This window comes from Notamacropus eugenii, chromosome 3, assembly GCF_028372415.1.
Source record: "Notamacropus eugenii isolate mMacEug1 chromosome 3, mMacEug1.pri_v2, whole genome shotgun sequence".
Lineage (NCBI taxonomy): Eukaryota > Metazoa > Chordata > Mammalia > Diprotodontia > Macropodidae > Notamacropus > Notamacropus eugenii.
The window spans coordinates 60,844,798-60,866,946 of NC_092874.1; the positions used below are offsets into that span (position 1 = coordinate 60,844,798).

The window sequence follows — 22,149 nt, forward strand, 5'->3', positions numbered from 1 at the left end:
AAAGTCTGAGCTTTGGAGCATTTTGATTTTTTTAAGCAATGCATGCCAATTGACCAAGAAATTGAGACCAGGTCCCTTCCTCAGCTTAGGACTGGACCCTGAATACAGGGGGAGACAGGTTTTTATATATTAAAAATTAAATAAGGCTAATTAATTTATAACAAACAACCATATTAGTTTATTTGATTTCTACTTGGAGAAAAGATTAGGGACTTTCCAGTTTGGGAGAAAAGGAGGAAACAGATGCAATTTACTGAAGTTAGAAAAAAAGAGGTGTCCCATTTCCCCCAACACCTCCCCCACCAGGTGTCTATGAACATTCAAAGGAACATGAAACAATAACTGGTTGGTTGATCAGTATCAGACCAGTTTTCAGATAAGATATTTGGGTGGTTTGAGATGCATAATTGTGGATGAACTCCATGCATCCATCTTACGTTATAACCAGGTTTTTGATTCTTTATGAACTTGGTCCTTAGTTAGGGGTCTCTAAGCAGCAGGCAGAGATGGTCCAGCTTCACCACAATGCAGGGTTAGGTTCAAATAACGCAAGAAGGTTTTCTCCCAATTTCCACAACTGGATAAAGTTTCTCACAAGACAAAAGTTGGACTACACCCATAGTTGAATAGAAAAGGAGCTTAACTAGCTCCAGGAAGTCACAAGATGGAGTAAGTGTGGTTCACTCAGTTCCCACAATTAACCACTTGCTGTCCTAGTCCCCACAACTCCCTCATTTCCTATTGGCTGTTAGTGCACTGCTCCCTTCCAATTACTTTATGCTTCATTTCCTTGTATTTATTTGTATTTTGGAGTACACTAAATATATGCTTTTTTTCTGATGAAATGCAAGCTCCTTGAGAACAAGAATTGTTTTGTTCTTTGTTTTGTTTGCCTAGTGCCAAGCACAGTTCCTGCTCAATTTATAAATGTTTCCTGAGGGAACAATTGATTAAAATCCTTCTGCAATCCCTCAGCCTAGTTTGGAGACAAACTCAGTTTTCTTAAGGCCTATGGCTGTTTATCCAGAGCTCATGTAAGCCCCACCATGGTAACAAACAAACACAAATAAATGAAGTACGCTCAAACACACATTGGATAGACTATGTTTGAGAATTAGCAGGTAGACTTGGTAACGGAAGTTTGTCTTAAGAAGAACCAGCTGAGTGTGAGAAGATTCATGCAAGCTAATGCAATTTTATTTCTTTATTAACTGCCTATGAAAAGCACAATGATAGATGCTGGGAATAAAAAAGGCAAAAAGGACATGGGCTCTGCCCTTAAGGTACACAGTCTTTGAGAGACTTGGCTTCATCGTAAATAATATTATAAAAAGCAGAATGTAATGTGGTCAAAGAAATCTAGAGAGAATTCTCCAGGAAAATGTGAAGACGCAGAGATGATATCATATTTGGAGAATCAGAAATGCTTTCATGGAGGATATTGCTCCTTAGCTGGGTCTAAAAGGATTTAAACTGAAAGAAATGAGGGAGGCATTGCATTTTATTCACGTGGGTCAATCTAATTACTTGAACAAAAGTAGGTGAGGATAGGATATCATTGAGAAATAATTCTCTAGACTCCTTTATATAAGAAATTGTTTCTACTGGCAGTTGAAAGTCCATTGTGATGACCTTATACTTTACCAATTCCTGCTCCAGAAAGCTGAAGGTTTAGTACTATGATTCTTGGAATCATGACCACCCACAATACTTTAGAGTTCCTTTAGAGCTCTCTAAAATTTTGCAGAAAATTTAGACTCCATCCATCGTATTTGTGATAGAAGAAATACACACTTAGGAGGGGAAAAGATTGTCCTGGGAAAGTTTCATATGAGAACTTGTTTACCCAAATATAAGGCAAATATAGATCAAAGATGTCACCAATGTCCTCAAACAGATGAAACAAAAAACAATAAATGCAGAAGTTCTCTTGACTTTCCTATGATAATTTTTGTCATCAGTGTTAATACAATAACCATATTTGGACTTTAACAGTAGAGACCATGCTGTGCTAAAGGAGGAAATGGTAAAGGCACTAAAGAGGACAAAGATGGGAATGACAGCTGGAGTAAATTACATATACACACAGGAAGTCTGTGATGCAAGCGACACAATTTGAGAGTATTAAGGGGTCTTTTCTAAAATATCTTAAAAAAAGGAAAGAATTCGGATGATTGGGGGAGGAATTGCAAAAGATATTTCTATTTTAAAAAGATAATCAGTGATATAACTGTAGACCCATGTCCTTACCCGTTTAACTATGCAAAATAACTGTGATTATTACATACAAAACACAGATTATAGGCCAGTGCTTAACATTGGCTGATAGAGTTGAAGACAGAAGGGATCTTAGAGGACATTTAGTCCAAGGATCTCATTTTACTAAGGATTAAGGAGGTTATGTGACTTTCAAAAGTACATGGTAAGTGACAGAGATAGGATGGACACTCAGATCCTCTGACAAAACCAGGTTCTTTCAGAACAAACTGCCTCTAAGAAATACTCTTTGACTAGATTGATTATTATAAGGCAAACCCTCAATAAAAAGATGATAAGGGAATAGAATTTCACAAATGATATTCTACAGCAGACTACTTCTGCTTGGGCACACAGCTAACTTAAAGCTGTAGAAAATTACTTTTTTTTAAATCCATGCAATTCAAAGAACCAAACGTACTCTGAAAAACTTGCATGCAACAAGATGTCTAAGGTCATATAAGATACTTTGATAAATAGAGCATGAAATAACTTTGTTGGCTCATTCATATCAAGAAAGCCATAAAAAAAGAGAGAGGGAGTTTACCAAAGGTGTTTCCCACTGTAACAGAGGAAGTGCATCACTGAGAATATATGAAAAACTCTCTGGATGATGAGTTTATGCCAATGTTTCTGTTTCTGTTGTAGAAGACACTGTTTCATTTTCAGAAGTCCTGTAATATTATGGAGCCTCCCAAGTAAGAACTATAGTTAATCAAAATAGTTCACAGAAGATAAATAAAGGGACTAAAGAATGTCTATGATACATATTATGAGTTTCTATTCAATCACCAGGCCATTTTACTAACTCTTCAGTCCATATGTCTTGGATTGGCACTGGAAATAGAATAGAAAGAAGAGGGCTACCTGAATTGACTTTGGGAAATTGTACGGTAATAACTTCCACCTTCTGAAGTGAAGCACAAACAAATTGTTTTAACAATTAAGTATACCATCTTGTCAAGTGCAAAAATGGATAATTTTGTTTCCTCTTTGTAGACATTGATGTTTCTAATTTTTCTCTATTGCTACAACAATTAACATTTCTAGAGCTGTGTTAAATGAAAGTGAGAGTAGATGATGTCCTTACTTAATCCATTTTTTTGTACTTGGAAAGCATCTATTGTTTCTTCATTATAAACTGTAATATTTCTTAGTTTTAGAAATATACTATTTATGGTAATAAAAAAGAGCTCAGCCTTGCCTAAGGCTGAGTTTTAAAATCATAATTGAGTGTCATATTTTGTCAAAAGCTTTTCCCCCAAAAATCTATCAAAATAATTTGTCATTTATTGTTCATATGATTAATTATTATAATAATTTTCCTAATGTTGAGCCATCCTTATGATCTTCTATGAATCCACTGAAGTATTTCCTGTGTACATTGTTGATGTCTTGTCACGTAGGTATTACATAAAATGTTTGTACCACTCTCTTTTAGTAATATTTCTCTGTAGTTCTTGTTGTTTGGCACTCCTTGTACTGGGATCACATTTGTGTCATAGAGCATATATGAATATTTTGGGGAATAATTTTTTTGTGATTTTTTAATGTTTTACAGATTTTGCTTGTTCATTTGGCCCATTATCTCCCCCTCCCCTCCCTTTGGCAACTTCTTCTGTTCTCTATTCAATTTGTTTCTGAGATTGGCTTGTTTAAGATCTCTATTTCTTGTCTTGTTAGTTGGGGGTTATATTATATTTTCATAGGTATTCACTTCCTTAGGCAATCCTTAGGATTGCCCATCTGTAATTTAGCATAATCACTTCTAATAATTCTTTTTCCCCCTTTTTATTGTGAATTTCCCTTATTCTTTTTTTTAGTGTTGAAATCTTATTTTCCTTTATCTTTCTCTTCAGATTGACCCATAGTTTGTTGATTTTTGAGAGCTCTGTGTGTGTCAGTCTTATACTCTTTTGGGCTTCAGTATTTTTTCCCCCTAGAACACTGGGATTTCTTGTGTGGTCTTTGTCTTGTATTGTTCATAGCCAGCCATTCTTGACATCTTCACATTATAGTGTCATATACCATGTTTCTCTCTAGCTCCCCTTTACATATAAATTCCCCCCTTTTTAATTTGTTTTGTCATACATTAAATTCAACAAAGATAGAGTGAGACGTGTTTTCTCCAAGCAATGTAATATTTTATTAATAGGGCATGAACTTAAAAATAGAATGAATTGATGACTCCTTCAGCTTAAACCAAAGATCCTGAGACAGAGACACAATGCCTTCTTATAAGGACAGGATAAAGAGCAGAACAGTGCAGTTCAGGAAATAATGCAGTTATCTGTAAGGTTGGTGCCATGATGGGGTTAAGGACAACATTTTGGCTACATAGCTGAAGTGTGGAGGACAATACGATTATTTGGAGTTTGGAGAAGGTAGGCTAGTAACAACTGTCTTCCTGCCCTCCTTTGACTAAGAAATGTTCACTGAGTCCATCTGCAAGATTAGGCATAGTGGATCAGACTTCTTTGGATAGCAAACTAGACATTGCAGAAGGATAGCTTGGTGGTGTAAAGATATTAGATCACACTCCCTGCATCCACCCACATCCCTCAATGATAGCAGATTTCCTTGAGGCAGGAGTAGAGCAGTGATTACCAGGAGCACTGGATTTCTAAAATTAACTCAGTACAGGTGAGCTGAATTCTGAACTAAGTTCCGAGACAAAGAACCATGACTTAGGCACTTACAGGACAAAATCAGTTAATTGTAAATAGCATCCCTTAAAATAATATAGAATCAGTTTAATTTTCTCAGTTCCTTGAGGGCAAGACTGTGCCATTTGATTATATTTGTATGCCAAATACATAGTACCTGGCACATAATAAGTACTTAACAAATGCTTTATAAATCTTTCATTTCTCTAATTCTTTACTTGTCTTTCCTATTGGAATGTAAGCTTTTTGAGGATGGTTTTTGCCTCTCCTTGTATTCCCATTACTTACACATATTATGCACATAATAAATGCTTTTTGACTTAACTGGGTCTTTTGAAGAAAACAGCAATCCAATTTAAAATATATTTTTAAAAGGAAGACAATACCTATAGGAAAAGCTTGAGGTTCATCTCTGCTTGCCAAATAATAATACTTAAAACACGGTTTGATTTTTGCCTTGTTTATTAATATTAATAAAATATTCCTTCCTTATAAGTGAATGGAAAAGACAAGAGAAGGAAAAGACCGTGTTCTTTAATACTGTTGCTGTAAATCTTCCCTCCCATAATTTGATTACCTTTCCAACAGATATTTCTCCTCACATCTGAAAACTTTTTTTTTTCCTTTTTTTTGTCCTTTTATCTCTTGGAGAAGGACTAATCCTGACTTTTATTTGTGTTAGAGTAATTCTACTTCCCACTGAATCTTTCCCAAACTGACTCAGTTTGGTTTCAGCAGTTGATCTTTCTGTGTCTTTCCTATAATAAATGCATTCCTTGTTCATATGTTCTCATTTTCCCATGTGATTTTTTTAAAAAAGTTAGATGCTCCAAAATATGAGAATTTACTTTCAATTGGAACTGAAAATTGAAAACAAAATTTGCCCTTGGGAGAACTGTCTTCATGGTGTTTAGTGGGAGTTTTAGTCAAGAATTCTAAAGTTCAGCATGTAGGCTTGACTTTCAGTGTTGCAATGTATTCTGGGAAATTCTGCCACTTATAAGTTCTTTAGTCCAACTAAATAGAAAAAGAATTTCTTTGGGCTTGTTTCAGGCCACTTGACAAATGTTCACTAGTAGCATTATTTGTCATTCTTAAGAGTTTTCTCTACAAACAAGATCATAAGAAAAAATGATGATGACACAGAAGTAGAGATTTAGAAATCAAAGGGACCTTAAAAGTCCCTAATTCAAGTCCCTCATCTTACAAGTAATTATGAAAGGTATCATGGGATAGAAAGAAGGAACACTTAACTTGGAGTTAGCATAACTGAGTGTTCCAGTTAAAGTGACAGCTGACAGTGACAGCAGAACAGACAAAAAACTATAAAACACAGGCATAAGAAGTGAAAAGCTATAGCAGTCTGGGGCCATTCAATGTAGGGGACAAATACCCTGATGTATTTCAATAGATCTTCAATACGTCATTCATTGTAACACAGTAAATCAATGAAATACAACAATGTAGAGTGAATTAAGGGGCAGCCTTAAAGTCAGAAAGGCTTGGATGAAAATTCTGCTCCTGGCACATATTAGCTTTGTGACCATGGCTAAGTCACTGAATCAGTGATTTGGGGTAACTCTCTAAGACTATAAACTACAAAAAGATAGGTAGATAAATAGATTTAAATTTGCTGGTCTACATTGGTAGAGCAAGTTTCCATACTGTGAGTTGAATACATCAGTGAACTCAAAGACCTAGAAATTGTAACAATACTACCTTATATCATATAACACTTTCCTAACAATAAAATGGTTTCAGTATATTTCCTCTGTATTATCTCATTTTAATTAGAATTTGCGTATGTTTAGATTCCAGAGATAGAAAGGAAAGATATATATACATATATATATATGTATATTTTAATTGCTTAGCATCAGCAAACACGTTTATTGCATCCCTACATGTATGCGGTACTATTTGTCAACTGAACAACACAAGTTCAACAGTCCTGGCCCTTGCTGATTCACTTTTATGGTCTTTTGAGGACTCTTTATTATCAAGCATCTGTGTTAGCAAATGACATAATTTGTGTAAAACACTTGGTGAACTTTAAAGTGACATCTCTATAAAAGCCAACAATCTGCTGGTCAAGAGGCTGCTTTTAAACTTTCATTTCACTTGTGATAACAGCTTCCATTTGTATTGAGCTTTAAGGATACACTGTGCTTTGCATCTAACAGCTCTGTGGGTTGGATGATAGAAATGTCAAAAGCGTTTTACAGACGAGCAAACTGGGAATCAGAGATCAAGTGACTTGTCTAAGATCACGTAATTAGTAAGTGTCTGAAGTAGATCCTCTTATTACACATTTGAAGCTCTTTCCACTAAAACATGTTGCTTCTCAATATTTCAAAGAAATCAAAACTGTGAAAGACTCTCATGAAGAATTTGATGTTCAGTTATGGAATTTGTAATATGGTATCTTTTGCCCTGCATGTGCATATGTGTATGTTTATGTGTGTATACACATATATTTTAATGAAGGACAACAACCAACCAACCATATATACATATCATGTGTTTTGCATATATGTATGTATACATATTCTTATCATTTTTCACAGAAGACATAATTTACATTAATTTTAACAAAGTTGGATAGAGAGTTGGCCTGGGAGCCAGAAGCACCTGTGTTCAAACTCTGCCTCTGACGTATAGTGTATGTGGTCCAGGGCAAATTACTTAACCTGTAATTGCTATAAGTAGCTCTATAAGATGATAAGTTTCAGAAATGGTGTCGACCTGTGGTGCTAGAGGTAATTCCTCACCTCAAATACCAGGGAAATCACGGTTTCTGTCCCTATTCTCATCCCTATTTTAGTACCCCTCCTTTCCCCTCAGCTACCAACATACAATCAGCAAGGTTCACATTTATTCATTTTATTGTGTTGTTTTATTTTTTCCCCTTGAGAGCATGCTCAAAACCAATACATATCAACTTACTTTTCTCCCCTTCTTTTCCCCCAGATTCCTGTGTTGGTGACCCAGATAAGTACAACCAACCATCCAGTGAAAGTGGGATTGTCTGATGCATTTGTAGTTGTCCACAGGATCCAACAGATTCCCAGTATGTATGTTGGAGAAGGGTAATGACACGGTCTGGGTCTTTTGTGGGGACATTTGGAAAAAGGAAATGAACGCAAGGCTGCTTTAACTGTTTGAACAACAAATCACTTAGCTAATTTTGGCTTGTTCATTAAAATGTAATTGTATTTGTTTTATGATTCCCACTGTGGCTTTCCATCTCATTGTTTCTCTTGAGCTAATAATTTAGGTAAAATGAGATTAAGCAGAACAGACAAGATAATATGTATGTATGTACAAATACACATATACACATTTTTTTTTTTACCTTATAGGATATTCTGTCTTAATTGCCTAGGCATTTCTTTTTATTACTAAAAAACAATCACTCAACAAACATGTGCTAAGCACTTACTATGTGCCAGGCATTCAGCATTAATGGTATAGAAAGAGGCAAAAGAAAGTGTCCGCCCCTAAGGGGTTTACAATCTAATGCAAATACATGTATTCAAAGCAAGCTATGCAGAGGATAAATAGAAAATAATTAATGAAGAGCAGGCGCTAGAATTTAGAGGGGTTGGGAAAGACTTCCTAAAGAAGGCAGGATTTAGTTGGGACTCAAAGGAAGCCTATGACATTAGTTGAACCAAGGAGGGAGAACATTACAGGCATGGGAGACAGCTAAGGAAAATGTCTGAAGTGGTCAGAGAGGTCGTGTTCATGGAACAGCCAAGAGGCCAGTGTCACTGAATTGAAGAGGAAATGGCAGGGTGTAAGGTGTGAAAAGACTGAAAAGGTAGAAAGAGGCTAGGTTATAAATGAATGCCAAGCAGAGCATTTTGTATTTAAAGTCAATAGGAAGAACTGGGAGTTTATTGAGTATGCATGGGGATAGGGATGACATGGTCAATGGTTTCTTCTCATGCTATAGAGACAAATTTACTCTTCATAGTTGATATATTCTGAATGGATCGTTCAGTAAAGGGTTGGAAAATGGGAGAGGCAAGGCAGTCTACTTTTATAGAAAGTAAATGTCCTGTGTGGTTAGAAACAAGTGACAGTACTGCTTCTCAAACTTCAACTTAGTGGAGTTTATCCGTCCCATTTAGCAATCTATATAGTACGTGCAGACATACCTGAAACTTTCTGTTCACTTATATTGTACACTAGATATTATAATGTAGGCCACAATCCCATAAATACTGATGTACCTTAAACCTCCTCTTCTTCCAGAACATTCCTTGGGTCCTTTTCTCCCCTGATGCCTTTGTTTTGAGCAATAGATGATAACGATAAAACTTGGCTCATGATTAAAACATTTCTTTCCTTTTCAACTATGAACATCCTTTTTTTTTTTCTGACTTTTTCTTCTAAATGGTAGGTATAATTTGTCACAAGTACAGGCTGTGTGGTCCTGTCTGAAGTTTATTCTGCCTCATTATGTCATCTCCGGAATGCGGCAGGTAAATGGAGTGGAAATTATTTAGAGGTTTTCCAGGCAATAGAAGCATTGCAGTTCTTAGAGTGGCTAACCTCACGTCACTCCTTACTGTACTCTTTTAGGATTCAATATATACACTAGACAGAGCTCTGTTTGGTGCGGAGTGGGAATCCTCAAAGGGTTTTCTCCTTGTTAGCTCACAGTGTGTGGGAGGTAATATTATTCAAGGGAACTGCTAAAACGAGGCGGATTTTTGAGTAACTAAATTGTCCTTTCAACAAAGCAGGAATATATTAGTATGTGTAGGCAATATAATAGCATCCTGACAGAGCTGTTAAATAATGTTAGCCCATGGAGAGCCAATGTTAGCTTCCCTTTCAATATGCATGTTCCTCCATTCTTGCCTTTTGGGGTGTTAAATCAACCATGGCTCTAGTCAATTACGCAAAAGCGAAATGAAAGACTACTTGTTTCGGTTTATTTGTTGGTTCTTTAGGACACAGAAAGAATTTCAATTGCAGCTTATTTTGTCTTCTAAGAAGGAACCGCAAAGATCTTGTAGCTAGATTATAAGTTTGTATCTAGTCATTTTTAAGAGAATTGACTAGTCTTTGGAATGAAATTAGCTCTTTTTGAGTCCATTTGAAGGAGACAATTATCTGTTGCATTTATTTTATAAAAGATGCAATTTAGGGAGTCATTTGCTGTTTTGATCCGTTTTTGTTTCAAAATGAAAAAACTGCAGATGAATTTTCTAATATGAATATTATTTTTATTGCATGCCTCATAATGAATTAGTACCCAGATCATAACTGGTTTGCTATGTTTGTATTTGTCTCTCATTCTATCCTGATTGTCTCTCAACTGTCTATAACTTCTCTATTTGTCTTTCTATATTTGAGGGATTTTTTAGACATTTTATAGGAACATAGGTTGTGGTCAGGAAGAAAACATCTCATTTTAAAGGCTCAACTTTGGCTTTATTTGTTGGTAGATTATATGTGAATTTTCATGCAGATATTTTTCTGAAAATGAAGTCAATCATCTTATATTCATTCTCCCTCTTTCTATCTCTTTCACACACACACACACACACACACACACACATACACAGGTACACAGACATACACACAGTCACTTAGACTTGTGCGTTAGCTTTCTATATTATTCAAAGATCACAAATAAACTAAGTGCCTTGTGAAGAATGGATGAATGCTTAAGAACCCTCCTGCACCTTGTATGTCCTCATGGTGTCAGCTTCAACACTTGACCATGTACTTTAGTCACCTTTGTGACTGGAGTCCTAGGATTGTGTATCTTGAAAGGGTTCAGAGAGATCCTAGTCCATTCCCTTGCCTTTATCTAGAAATTTCCTTGATCAGGCCTAACAGATTTCATTGTATCCTGTGTAAAATTCTCTATGGGCAGTGGCGTCATCATCTCCCTCTTTTTCATTATATATCATTGAATATTATCAGGAAATCCATCCTTCTGTCAAATCAAAGTTTATGTTCCCCTCTGCTTTCTTTTCTGCAACCTAAAGAAAGACAAAAACTGATAACATGGAAAGATAATAGGACCATAGATTTAGAGCTCAAAGACATTTAAATGCCATTAATTAAGCCCAAGGTCCTCATTTAATGTATGAGGAAAATGAAGCCCAGCAATGGCCTGGGAGCCATAGCTAGGAAATGCCTGAAGCAGAATCTGAATCTTGCAGGTCTCACTACCACTCAGGTCAGCATGTTCATTATGTCGCCTACCCACCTTCCTTTGTACTTGCCCTGCTCAAATAATTCTCTTTTTTTTGTTTGTTTTTTTTTTTGATTTTTTTAACATTTATTTTCACACAATTTTGGGTTACAAATTTTCTCCCCTTTTTTCCCCTCCCCCCCCAGACCCAAGCTTTCTAATTGCCCCTGTGACCTATCTGCTCTCTCCTCTATCCTCCCTCCCTGCCCTTGTCTCCGTCTTCTCTTTTGTCCTGTAGGGCCAGATAGCTTTCTTGACCCCTTAACCTGTATTTCTTGTTACCCAGTGGTAAGAACATTACATTTGATCCTAACACTTTGAGTTCCAACTTCTTTAGCTCCCTCCCTCTCCACCCCTTCCCCTTGGAAGACAGGCAATTCAATATAGGCCATATCTGTTTAGTTTTGCAAATGATTTCCATACTAGTTGTGTTGTATAGGACTAACTATATTTCCCTCCATCCTATCCTGTCCCCCATTACTTCTATTTTCTTATGGTCCTTTCCCTCCCCATGAGTGTCGACCTCGGATTGCATTCTCCTCCCCATGTCCTCCCCTCCATCCTCCCCCCCCACCCTGCTTGTGCCCCTGTCCCCCACTCTCCTGTATTATGAGATAGGTTTTCTTATCAAAATGAGTGTGCATTATAATCTTTCCTTTAGTGGAATGTGATGAGAGTAGACCTCATGTTTTTCTCTTGCCTCCCCTCTTTATCCAACCACTAATAAGTCTTTTGCTTGCCTCTTTTATGAGAGATAAATTGCCCCATATAACTTCTCCCTTTATCCTCCCAATATTTCTCTCTCACTGCTTGATTTCATTTTTTTTTTAAGATATGATCCCATCCTCTTCAATTCACTCTGTGCACTCTGTCTCTATGTATGTGTGCGTGTGTGCATGTGTGTGTGTGTGTGTGCTCCCACCCAGTACCCAGATACTGAAATGTTTCAAGAGTTACAAATATTGTCTTTCCATGTAGGAATGTAAACAGTTCAACTTTAGTAAGTCCCTTATGACTTCTCTTTGCTGTTCACCTTTTCATGGTTCTCTTCATTCTTGTGTTAGAAAGTCAAATTTTCTTTTCAGCTCTGGTCTTTTCATCAAGAAAATTTGAAAATCCTCTATTTCATTGAAAAACCATTTTTTCTCCTGAAGTATTATACTCAGTTTTGCTGGGTAGGTGATTCTTGGCTTCAGTCTTAGTTCCTTTGACTTCTGGAATATCCTATTCCATTCCCTTCTATCCCTCAATGTAGAGGGTGCCAGATCTTGTGCTATCCTGATTGTATTTCCACAGTACTTGAATTGTTTCTTTCTAGCTGCTTGCAATATTTTCTCTTTCACCTGGGAATTCTGGAATTTGGCCACAATGCTCCTAGGAGTTTCTCTTTTTGGATCTCTTTCATGCGGTGTTCTGCGGATTCCTTGAATATTTATTTTGCCTTCTGGTTCTAGAATCTCAGGGCAGTTTTCCTTGATAATTTCATGGAAGATGATGTCTAGGCTCTTCTCTTGATCATGGTTTTCAGGTAGTCCCAGAATTTTTACATTGTCTCTCCTGATTCTATTTTCCAGGTCAGTTGTTTTTCCAATAAGATATTTCACATTATCTTCCATTTTTCGAATCTGCGTGGTATGTTCTGAGATATCTGTCTTTCTCATAAAGTCCTTAGCGTCCATCTGTACCATTCCAGATTTGAAAGATCTATTTTCTTCAGTGAGCTTTTGAATCTCCTTTTCCATTTGGTTAATTCTGCTTTTGAAAGCATTCTTCTCCTCATTGGTCCCTTGCACCTCCCTTGCCAACTGAGATAGGCTAGTTCTCAAGGTGCCAATTTCTTCAAGATTTTTTTTGGTTCTCCTTTAGCAGGGAGCTGATCTGCTTTTCATGCTTCTCCCTCATCCCTCTCATTTCCCTTCCCAGTCTTTCCTCCACCTCTCTAACTTGATTTTCAAAATTCCTCTTGAGCTCTTCCATGGCCCGAGCCCATTGGGTGGGCTGGGACACAGAATCCTCGATTTCTGTGTCTTTGCCTGATGGCAAGCATTGTTCCTCCCCATCAGAAAGGAAGGGAGGAAGTGTCTTTTGTCCGAGAAAATACCCTTCAATAGTTTTATTTCTTTTTCCTTTTCTGGGCATTCTCCCCAACCAGTGACCTGACCTCTGAATGTTCTCCTCTCAAATAATTCTCTTTTCTAGGGTATACTGTTCTAGTTCCTTAACTTCTCATAGGGTCTATTATCCAAACTCTTAATCATGTTAATGGAATCATTTTTCAACTCCTATTTTAATCTCCATTGTGGAGGTTGGATATAGGCATCCCAGCAAGAAATCCAGGAGTGTTCTCATGTTAATCTGACTCAGCAAGTACAAGATTAACAAATATAGCTGAGAGAAAATATTTACCTTCTTATTATGCAATTTATATCCTATTCAAAATCAAGCTGCCAAAAGTTTACTAAAACAGTTGAAATTGCTCAATAAAATTACAATGTTTTACACATATACTATTGGTATGAGAATATTGACTCGATCACTTACTACATAGGCTCTCCAACCTGAGTTTTCTCATCTGAAAAGGAGATTACATTAGGTGGTCCTGAAAGTAGCTAATGTCTCTAAATTTATGATTCCCTCCCTGCCTCTTCCCTAATCCAAATAGTTAGAAAAAAATCCTCTGAATTATTCAAAAAAAAAACAAAACAAAACTTTGAAATAATTAAAGGCTTTCATTAAGCTTTGGGGATTTCTCTTTATACAAATTTACATTTTTGTATATAAAATCTAAATAAAGTGATTTGTTGGGGGGGGTGGTAAAGACTTCAAAAATTAGGACCTCTTGAAGGAAATGATCCTTGAGCTGAGCCTCATAGGGAGCTAAGAATTTCAAGGGGCAGAGGTGAAGAGAGAGTCAACATTCCAGGGACTGGAATATAGACTGTGTAAAGGAGATAAAATATCATCTACAGAGAATGAGCAAGTAGACAAGTTTGTTTAGTTGTAGAGTGTATGAAAGATAGTAATGTGCAAGCAGACTAGAAACATAAGTTGGCATATATTCTAAAGTCAATGGAGAGTTATACAAATTTCCAGAGTCAGTGGGAGAAATGGTTAGACTGATCCTGTGGGAATAATAATTTGTTAGATGTATGGAAGAGGGATTAGTGAGGAAAGAAAATAAAGGGAGAAAGATCAATTAGGAAGCTATTATAATAGTCCAGATTTTAAGGGCATGGATTAGGATGGTTGTTGTTGTGGGTAGAGAAAATGGGAAGGGTGGGAGAGATGATGAAAAGATGGCATCACCAAAGCTTGGTGATTCATTGAATATTCAGGGCCAAATTAAAGTCAATAATTAAAAGCCTCTTAAGAAGCTGGCTGACTGGATGGATGATGGTGGCCTCAAGAATAATAGGAAATGAGGATGAAGGGTGAAGTTAGGCAGAAAGATAATGAATATTGAGGACTATTCAGCTAGGTAGATAACTAGTAGGCAGTTGGAAATGTGGGACTAGATTTCAGGAGAGAGATGAAGCATGGATTACCTATAGATATGGAGAAGCCTTCATGGGAACTCATCATCAAGACAGTTTGTAAACACAGAAGGGTAGAAGCTCATGACTTAATTTCCTGTGTTTTACCCCAGTTTATTCTCTCTCAAGTCTCTCTTAATCTGATACTCTTTCTTTATTACTTAGTCTTTTTCCTGCTGTATCACTTCCCAAACATGTTACTCAGTAGCCTAGATTGTGGATAAAACTTTTCCCATTTCAATGTAATCAATACTTGTGTAATAATAGATTTAGAGTTAGAAGAGTATAAGAGGCCATTTAAGTCAATTCCCTTAATTTTTTTAAATGAAGAAACTAAGGCCCACAAAGGTTAAATGACATACCCAAGGTCACACCGATGAGAGGCAGAAGTGGGATTTGGACCAAGGTTCTCTGTACTAGGAAGGATGCTTCTTCTTGCATTACATACTTTCAGTTTTGCATCTTAATATCATAATTTCTTTTTAAAACATAAACAGCCTCCTTATCATGTTACTCCTCAAATCTTTCCTCCCAAGATTTAGTTTTATATGTGTGCAGTGTTTTCCCTCAATAAATAGAAACTATTTATTTGTACTAATTTTGATTTTAATTCCTTCTTCCATAGTCTCCAAACTCTCATTTTCAATTTCATTATTAATCTCTAAAAGACTTACTTTCCTTCATTATACTTTATCAAATCTCCACCCTCTGGAGCTTAATTTATGTAATATTTCTAGCAATTCTAGAAAAACATTTTGCTAAATGAGAAACTATATGAATATTTTATTTTATTTTTTGGAAATTTCCATCTGTAGGTAGTGGAATCCAAGTATTACCTAGGACATGTCAGGAATAATTAACCTGGAACCTATAAAGATTCATTTGTTATGGTTCTTATATAATAACTTACATTCATGGAGATAAATAAGTAAATTTATGGCTCATTGGAGGAAAATAGTATTGATCAATAAATGAAAAACATATTTATTTGCTAGTACTGTATGTGTCAGGTAGTCAATCAATAAGTATTTATTAAACTCCTATTCTTCTTCGTAGCCCAGGGTACTGGACTAAGCACTTGGGGCACAGAGAAAGGCAAAAACAGTCACTATTCTCAAAGTGCTCATGGTCTAAGAGATATAAAGAAGAAGCTGAAAAAAGCCTCAGAAGGAAAGAACCTAGATAAAAGAGGACTGAGTCTTTCTGTAGAAAACAGAAAGGTACTGTCCTAGGTGCTGAGAATACAAAGATAAAACTAGTCCCTTCTCTCAAGGAGTTCACTTCCTACCAGTGTACCATTGGCAGTAACATGTACTTTTATAGGTATACACAAAACTTGTACAATGTTTATAAAAGTTTCTTGCAGGGAGTGGGAAGACAGAGTGGGGAGGAGGTGCTCAGGAAAGGCTTCATGTAGAAGGTGGTATGTGAGTAACAGCCACAGTGTGCCATGACTGTTTTTGATAGACTTAGCTCTTCATAGCAATGCAAGGACCTAAAACATTTCAAAGGACTCATGATGCAAAATGCCATCCACATCCAGAGAAAGAACAATGGGAGTCAAAACACAGAATGAAATAGACTATTTTCTCTTTTGTCATGTTTTGTTTTGTTTTTCTCATGGTTTCTCCCATTCATTTTAATTTTTCTATGCAACATGACTAATGTGAAAAAGTGTTTAATAGAAATGTATGTGTAGAGCCCATATAAGATTGTGTGCCATCTTAAGGGGAGAAAATTTGGAACTTATGCAAATGATTGTTGAAAACTGAAAACACAAATGAATGCATTTTGGGGGGAAAAGAAGGTGGTATGTGATCTAGGGAGCTAGGAATTTGAAGAGTCAGAGTTGCACAATTCAGTATATTCTAGGGAAAATAAATCATTGGCATAAAGATAAAGGGATGGGAGACAGAACATCTGTACAAAGAAAAAGGTAGAAGCTGCAATGCCATATGTGAAGAATAGGAAAAAAGCCAAACTGATTGGAATGTAGAATGAATGAAACAGTGGGAACTTTTCAAATTATATATTTAAAGGTTGCCTTGTACATGCACCAAATTCTATTTATTATATTTATCAGCATACATTTATTTAATATGTAACATGTGATACAATTACAAAAAGCCACAATCTCTATTCTCACAAAATATATTGTCATGTGAGTGAGTGAGTGTCTATTTATGTGTATAGATGTGTATGTGTGTGTGTGTTTATGGCAGATGGAGAAAGCAGAGAAAAGCATAAAATGTATTAAATAACTCAAATACAAATCATTATAGGATTAAAAGTATAGCAGATTTCAGACTAATCCTAGGGATTTAGGGAAAGCTTCTTGTAGGAAAAAAGCATGTCAGCGGAGTCTTGAAATATTTGGAGGATTTCAAGGGACAAAGATGTAGAAGGAGTCTGCTAGAGACCTTGGATCATATTGTATGTCAATATACCAAAGGGTAAAGGGGCAGGAGGAGATATGAGAATAAGAGTGAGTGAGTAGACAAAGATCAGAGCATAAACATCACTTAGGGAAGAAGTGTGAAATAAGCATACAGATAGGAGACACAGCCAATGGATTCACCTTGCTCATCCCTTTAAATGAACAACACTCATCAAAAAGTATAACATAACAGAAACTTGGAAGTCCCTCTAATTGTAGGCCTCCACCGTATAGCAAGATGTGGCACCTTCATGTTAAGTTGCTAGAAAACATTGAGGCAAAACTCATTTTAACAAACTCTACTTAAATAATGCAGGAAATCTGTTCTCTGAATCTTAGCCCAGGAGACATTCTTCTGGTGAAGTTTAAGATTTCTTCAGGATGTTGTCTTTTATCTCTACTTTCACAGTTGAAGGAATTGGTCTCTGCTTAGTGGTAGATATCTACTAACCAGCATCTGATAATTCATTCTTCTTCATGAGGCAATATGGCTGTTCAATATTACAAGTTCTAAACATAAAGTTTCAAGAGTATTTGTAGAACACAGATTTCCAACATGCCTAGGGATTTCTCAACTGCTTTGAGGCTTACTATATAGCTGTCAACTCGTATAGTGATGTTTTCATAAACCTATTAATTGGCTTTATTTTCAGAAAACCTAAACCAAAAGCATACTCATATTTTTGTAACAAACAAAGTCAAACAATTTAATGGTTCATGTTCATTCCAGAAATGCTTCACCTTGTTACACAATGGAAAATATTCGTTTGATTAAAATAGCTTTAATTTTGAAATGGGTGTGTCTAAAATGCATGTGTTGGTGTTTATATTAAAAAAATAAATTTTCTGCTCCCTTAATAATAGCTCCAATTTATATAACATTTTAAGGTCTTCAAACTGATTTTGCTTTTTCAAAATGACAAAAAAGTAACCTTAAGCATATTGAGACAAAATAAGATTTTCACAGAGTTATGTTCTAATCTAACTAGATAGTTTTGCTTCCTTGAAGTTACCCCCCAAAGCCTGATTTGGAATTAGAGCATTTTTATTACAGCTGTCTAGGAGTTTTAGCAAAATAACTTTATCATAGCTCTGAAAACTTTTAAGTCTGGGAGGAAATTTTTATTTATAGTCAATACATAACATGAATCATGCCAATCACTGCCAAAAGGAATTAAGTTAAGTTTTATGGCAAAAGATTTTATTTTTCTGAATGTATGTTATATCTGATTAGATCTGACATTCCTGCAATAGGTTTTGTCATTTGCAATTTTAAAGTTCATTTCCTACCTTGAAAATTGAAATGATTTAGAAAACCTTTGTGGTATGGTGGTTGTTGTTGTTGTTTATTAAATTACATTAAATTTATTGAATTGGTTTAACATTGAAAGTTATGATTTATATTCCTGATTCCTTTCCTATCTGTAACTATGTTTAAAAATATGGATCTGATAAATTCTAATTCATGAAAGAGAAGATAATCACAACAGTTTTTGTTTTGAAGTTTTGGTGGTGTGGCTGCTCTAGTTTTTAAGTCAAGTGAAGAAATTAAAATAAATATGAGGTGCAATGACTAATACAATGAAAAATGAGGTTCTACATTTAATTCAGTACACCAGCAGAATTTCCATGGGCACTAAGGCTCATCACCCACTGAAGGCTCTCTGAAAGGACAAATAAATGGAGGTTATAAGGTTATCCCATAAAATATCTTCCCTTGACAGATCATAAAACACTTCAAAAGTAGATAGCTTTTGTCCAAATTGAAGTTTCAGTGTTTTAATAGTGTTAAATGTCTAAAGGACTTTATGAAGAAAGCATGTTCCTCAGTTGTCCTGAGCAGTACTTTGCAACATGGACAAATGACTTCAATATTATTATTTGTTGCTGTTGTTTTTGATAGAAGTATGCAAACCAGTTTTGAATATTTGCTTGAGTATTAGCATGTCTATAATAGTATTCCTTTTTGCATTTGTGGTTACATGATTTTCTCTTTGTGGCCATTTCATCTGTGTAATCATTTTGGGCAATGAGCTGTTGTGTATCACATTAAAAATTGCCCAGCAATACTCTCAGTGGGACAGTAGTAGTTTTTAATCATTCATTTGTGATTATTTGCATCCTCTGGCAGTATAGAATATATTCTGAATTACATGGAGCTTTGGTAAAAAAAAAAAATTGTCTGACAGAGGCAAGATGATGGAGTAAAAGCAAGGACTTCCATGAGCTCTCCCCCAAAGCCCTCAAAATACCTGTAAAAATGACTCTAAACAAATTCTAGAGCTACAGAACCCATAAAATGACAGAGTGAAGCAAAGACAACCTGGAAAGTCAATAGGAAGTGGCTTTCTCACCAGGCAGAGAGCAGAGCCCAGTGTGGTGTGGGCTGCACCAGCACAGACATGCAGGAGCAGGCCTTAGGGTTCTAAATCATTGGCAGCTGTGGCAGTTTCCATACTTCTGAAACCACAAATACCAAGGTCAGTGGGAAAACTCTGGCACCTGAGTGAAAGAGGAGCACATGGTCTAGCCCCACGCAGGACAGGGGTGGGGGGAGCTACAGCAGCAGCAGCAACAGCAGCAGCCACTGTGGCAGAGGCTGCATTCAGAGCTCTGGGTCCAGAGTTGGAGGGGGATCAAACAACTGATACAAAATCCCTGAAGTGTGGGAAAGTTCATCCACCCCCACCCCCACTGGAAGCAGAGTCCCACCTTGAAAAAGAGTTAGAAAGTCAGGTGTTTGTTTGAGAAGATGAGTAAAGATCATAAAAGAACTCAGTATCTTACTTTGGTGACAAGGAAGATCAGGGCGTACAGCTAGAGGAGGACAGCAGAGTCAAAGCTCCTACATCAAAAGACTCCAAGAGGAATATGAATTGATCCCAGGCCATGGAGGGAGAGGAAAAAGGATTTTGAAAATCAAGTAAAAGAAGGAGAAGAAAAATTGGGAAGAGAAATGAGAGTGATCCAAGAAAATCATGAAAAATGAGTCAAAAGCTTGCTAAAGGAGACCAAAAAAAAAAATACTGAAGAAAATAACACTTAAAAAAATAGACTAATCCAAATGGCAAAATAAGTCCAAAAAGTCAATGAGGGGAAGAGTGCCTTAAAAAGCAGAATTGGCCAGATGGAAAAGGAGGTCCAGAAGCTCACTGAAGAAAATAATTCCTTCAAAATTAGAATGGAGCAAATGGGAGCTAATGACTTTATGAGAAATCAAGAAATTATAAAACAGAACCAACAGAATGAAAAACATAGAACACAAATGTGAAATATCTCATTGGAAAAACCACTGACCTGGAAAATAGATCCAGGAGAAATAATTTAAAAATTATTGGACTACCTGAAAACCATGATCAAAAAAAGAGCCTGGACATCATCTTTCAAGAAATTATCAAAGAAAACTGCCCTGATATTCTAGAACCAGAAGGTAAAATAGAAAAGGAAAGAATCCACTGATTACCTCCTGAAAGAACTCCCAAAAGGAAAATTCAGGGAATATTGTAGCCAAATTCTAGAGCTCCCAGTTCAAGGAGAAAGTATTGCAAGCAGCCAGAAGGAAACAATTTGAGTATTATGGAAGTACAATCAGGATAACACAAGATTTAGCAGCTTCCACATTAAAGGATTGAAGGGTTTGGAATATGATATTCCAGAGGTCAAAGGAGCTAGGATTAAAACCAAGAATTACCTACCCAGCAAAACTGAGTATAATCTTTCAGGGGGGAAAATGGATATTCAATGAAATAGAAGACTTTCAAGCATTCTTGATGAAAAGACCAGAGGTGAATAAAAAATTTGACTTTCAAGTACAAGAATCAAGAGAAACATGAAAAGGTAAACAATATAGAAAAATCATAACAGACTTAATAGAATTGAACTGTTTACATTCCTACATGGAAAGATGACATTTGTAACTCATGAGACCTTTCTCAGTTTTAGGGATGATATCTAAAAAATTAAAATTAAGGAGTGAGAGAGGAATATATTGGGAGGAGAAAGGGAGAGATAGAATGGGGTAATTATCTCACATAAAAGAAGTAAGAAAAGGATTTCACAATGGAGGGGATGGGAGGGAGAGAAGGAATGAGTGAACCTTATTCTCATTGGATTTGGCTTGAGTAGGGAATAACACACACACTCAGTTAGGTATCTTACCTTATAGAAAAGAAAGAGGAGAGGAGAAGGAAAGTGGATAATAGAATGGAGGGGAGATTGGGGGAGAGGATAGTCAGAAGCAAACACTTTAGAAAAGTGGGATTTAGAAAAGGGACAAGGTCAAAGCAGAGAATAGAATAATTGGGGGGTAGGATAGGATAGAGGGAAATATAGTTAGTCTTTCACAATATGACTATTAGAGGTGTTTTGTATGACTACACATGTATAACCTATATTGCATTGCTTGCTTTTTCAATGTGGTTGAATGGGGCAGGAAGAAGGGAGAGAATTCGGAACTCAGAGTTTTAATAGCATGTTAAAAAATGTTTTTACATCGACCTGAGAAATAAGATATACAGGCAATGGCATATGGAAATCTATCCTACCCTTCCAAAAAGTAAAGGGGAAAGGGAAAACAGGGTGGAATTATAAAAGGAAGGACAGACTGGGGCTACAGGTAATGAGAATGCATGCCATCTTGGGATGGAGGAGGGGAAAGATGGGGAGAAAATTTGGAACTCAAAATCTTGTGGAAATGAATGTTGAAAACTAAAACTAAATAAATTGAATCTTAAAAGAAATACTGTTTTCATATGGAAGAAAAACTAAAAAAAGAAATGTACATAACATATATTTAAAAACAATAGCAAGTTGTACATAACAGATTGCAATTTCATGCACAATCATCCTTTTTTTTCATACTGTTATAGAAATGCTTGTTTTCTTTCATAAATTACAATTTAAATGAAAATTTTGGAAAAATCAAAAAAGACATTTCCCTGTCTAGGTCACATTCCTCTCCTGTAAAATAAAGTGTAATACTAATTATCCTAACTTTGAAATTAGAAAAAGTGTGTAATTCTGTGACACCTAATAAAT

At 36.1% G+C, this 22,149-nt stretch overlaps 1 protein-coding gene across 2 annotated transcripts in view; it reads left to right on the forward strand.

The window, feature by feature from the left end:
• PLXDC2 (plexin domain containing 2) overlaps positions 1 to 22,149 on the forward strand; it is a 488,066-nt gene that overhangs the window by 372,285 nt on the left and 93,632 nt on the right. For both annotated transcript variants that reach the window (XM_072651664.1, XM_072651665.1), the window contains exon 7: positions 7,893 to 7,992. In XM_072651664.1, coding sequence (XP_072507765.1) covers positions 7,893 to 7,992 — 100 coding nt within the window. The remainder of the gene's footprint in view (positions 1 to 7,892; positions 7,993 to 22,149) is intronic.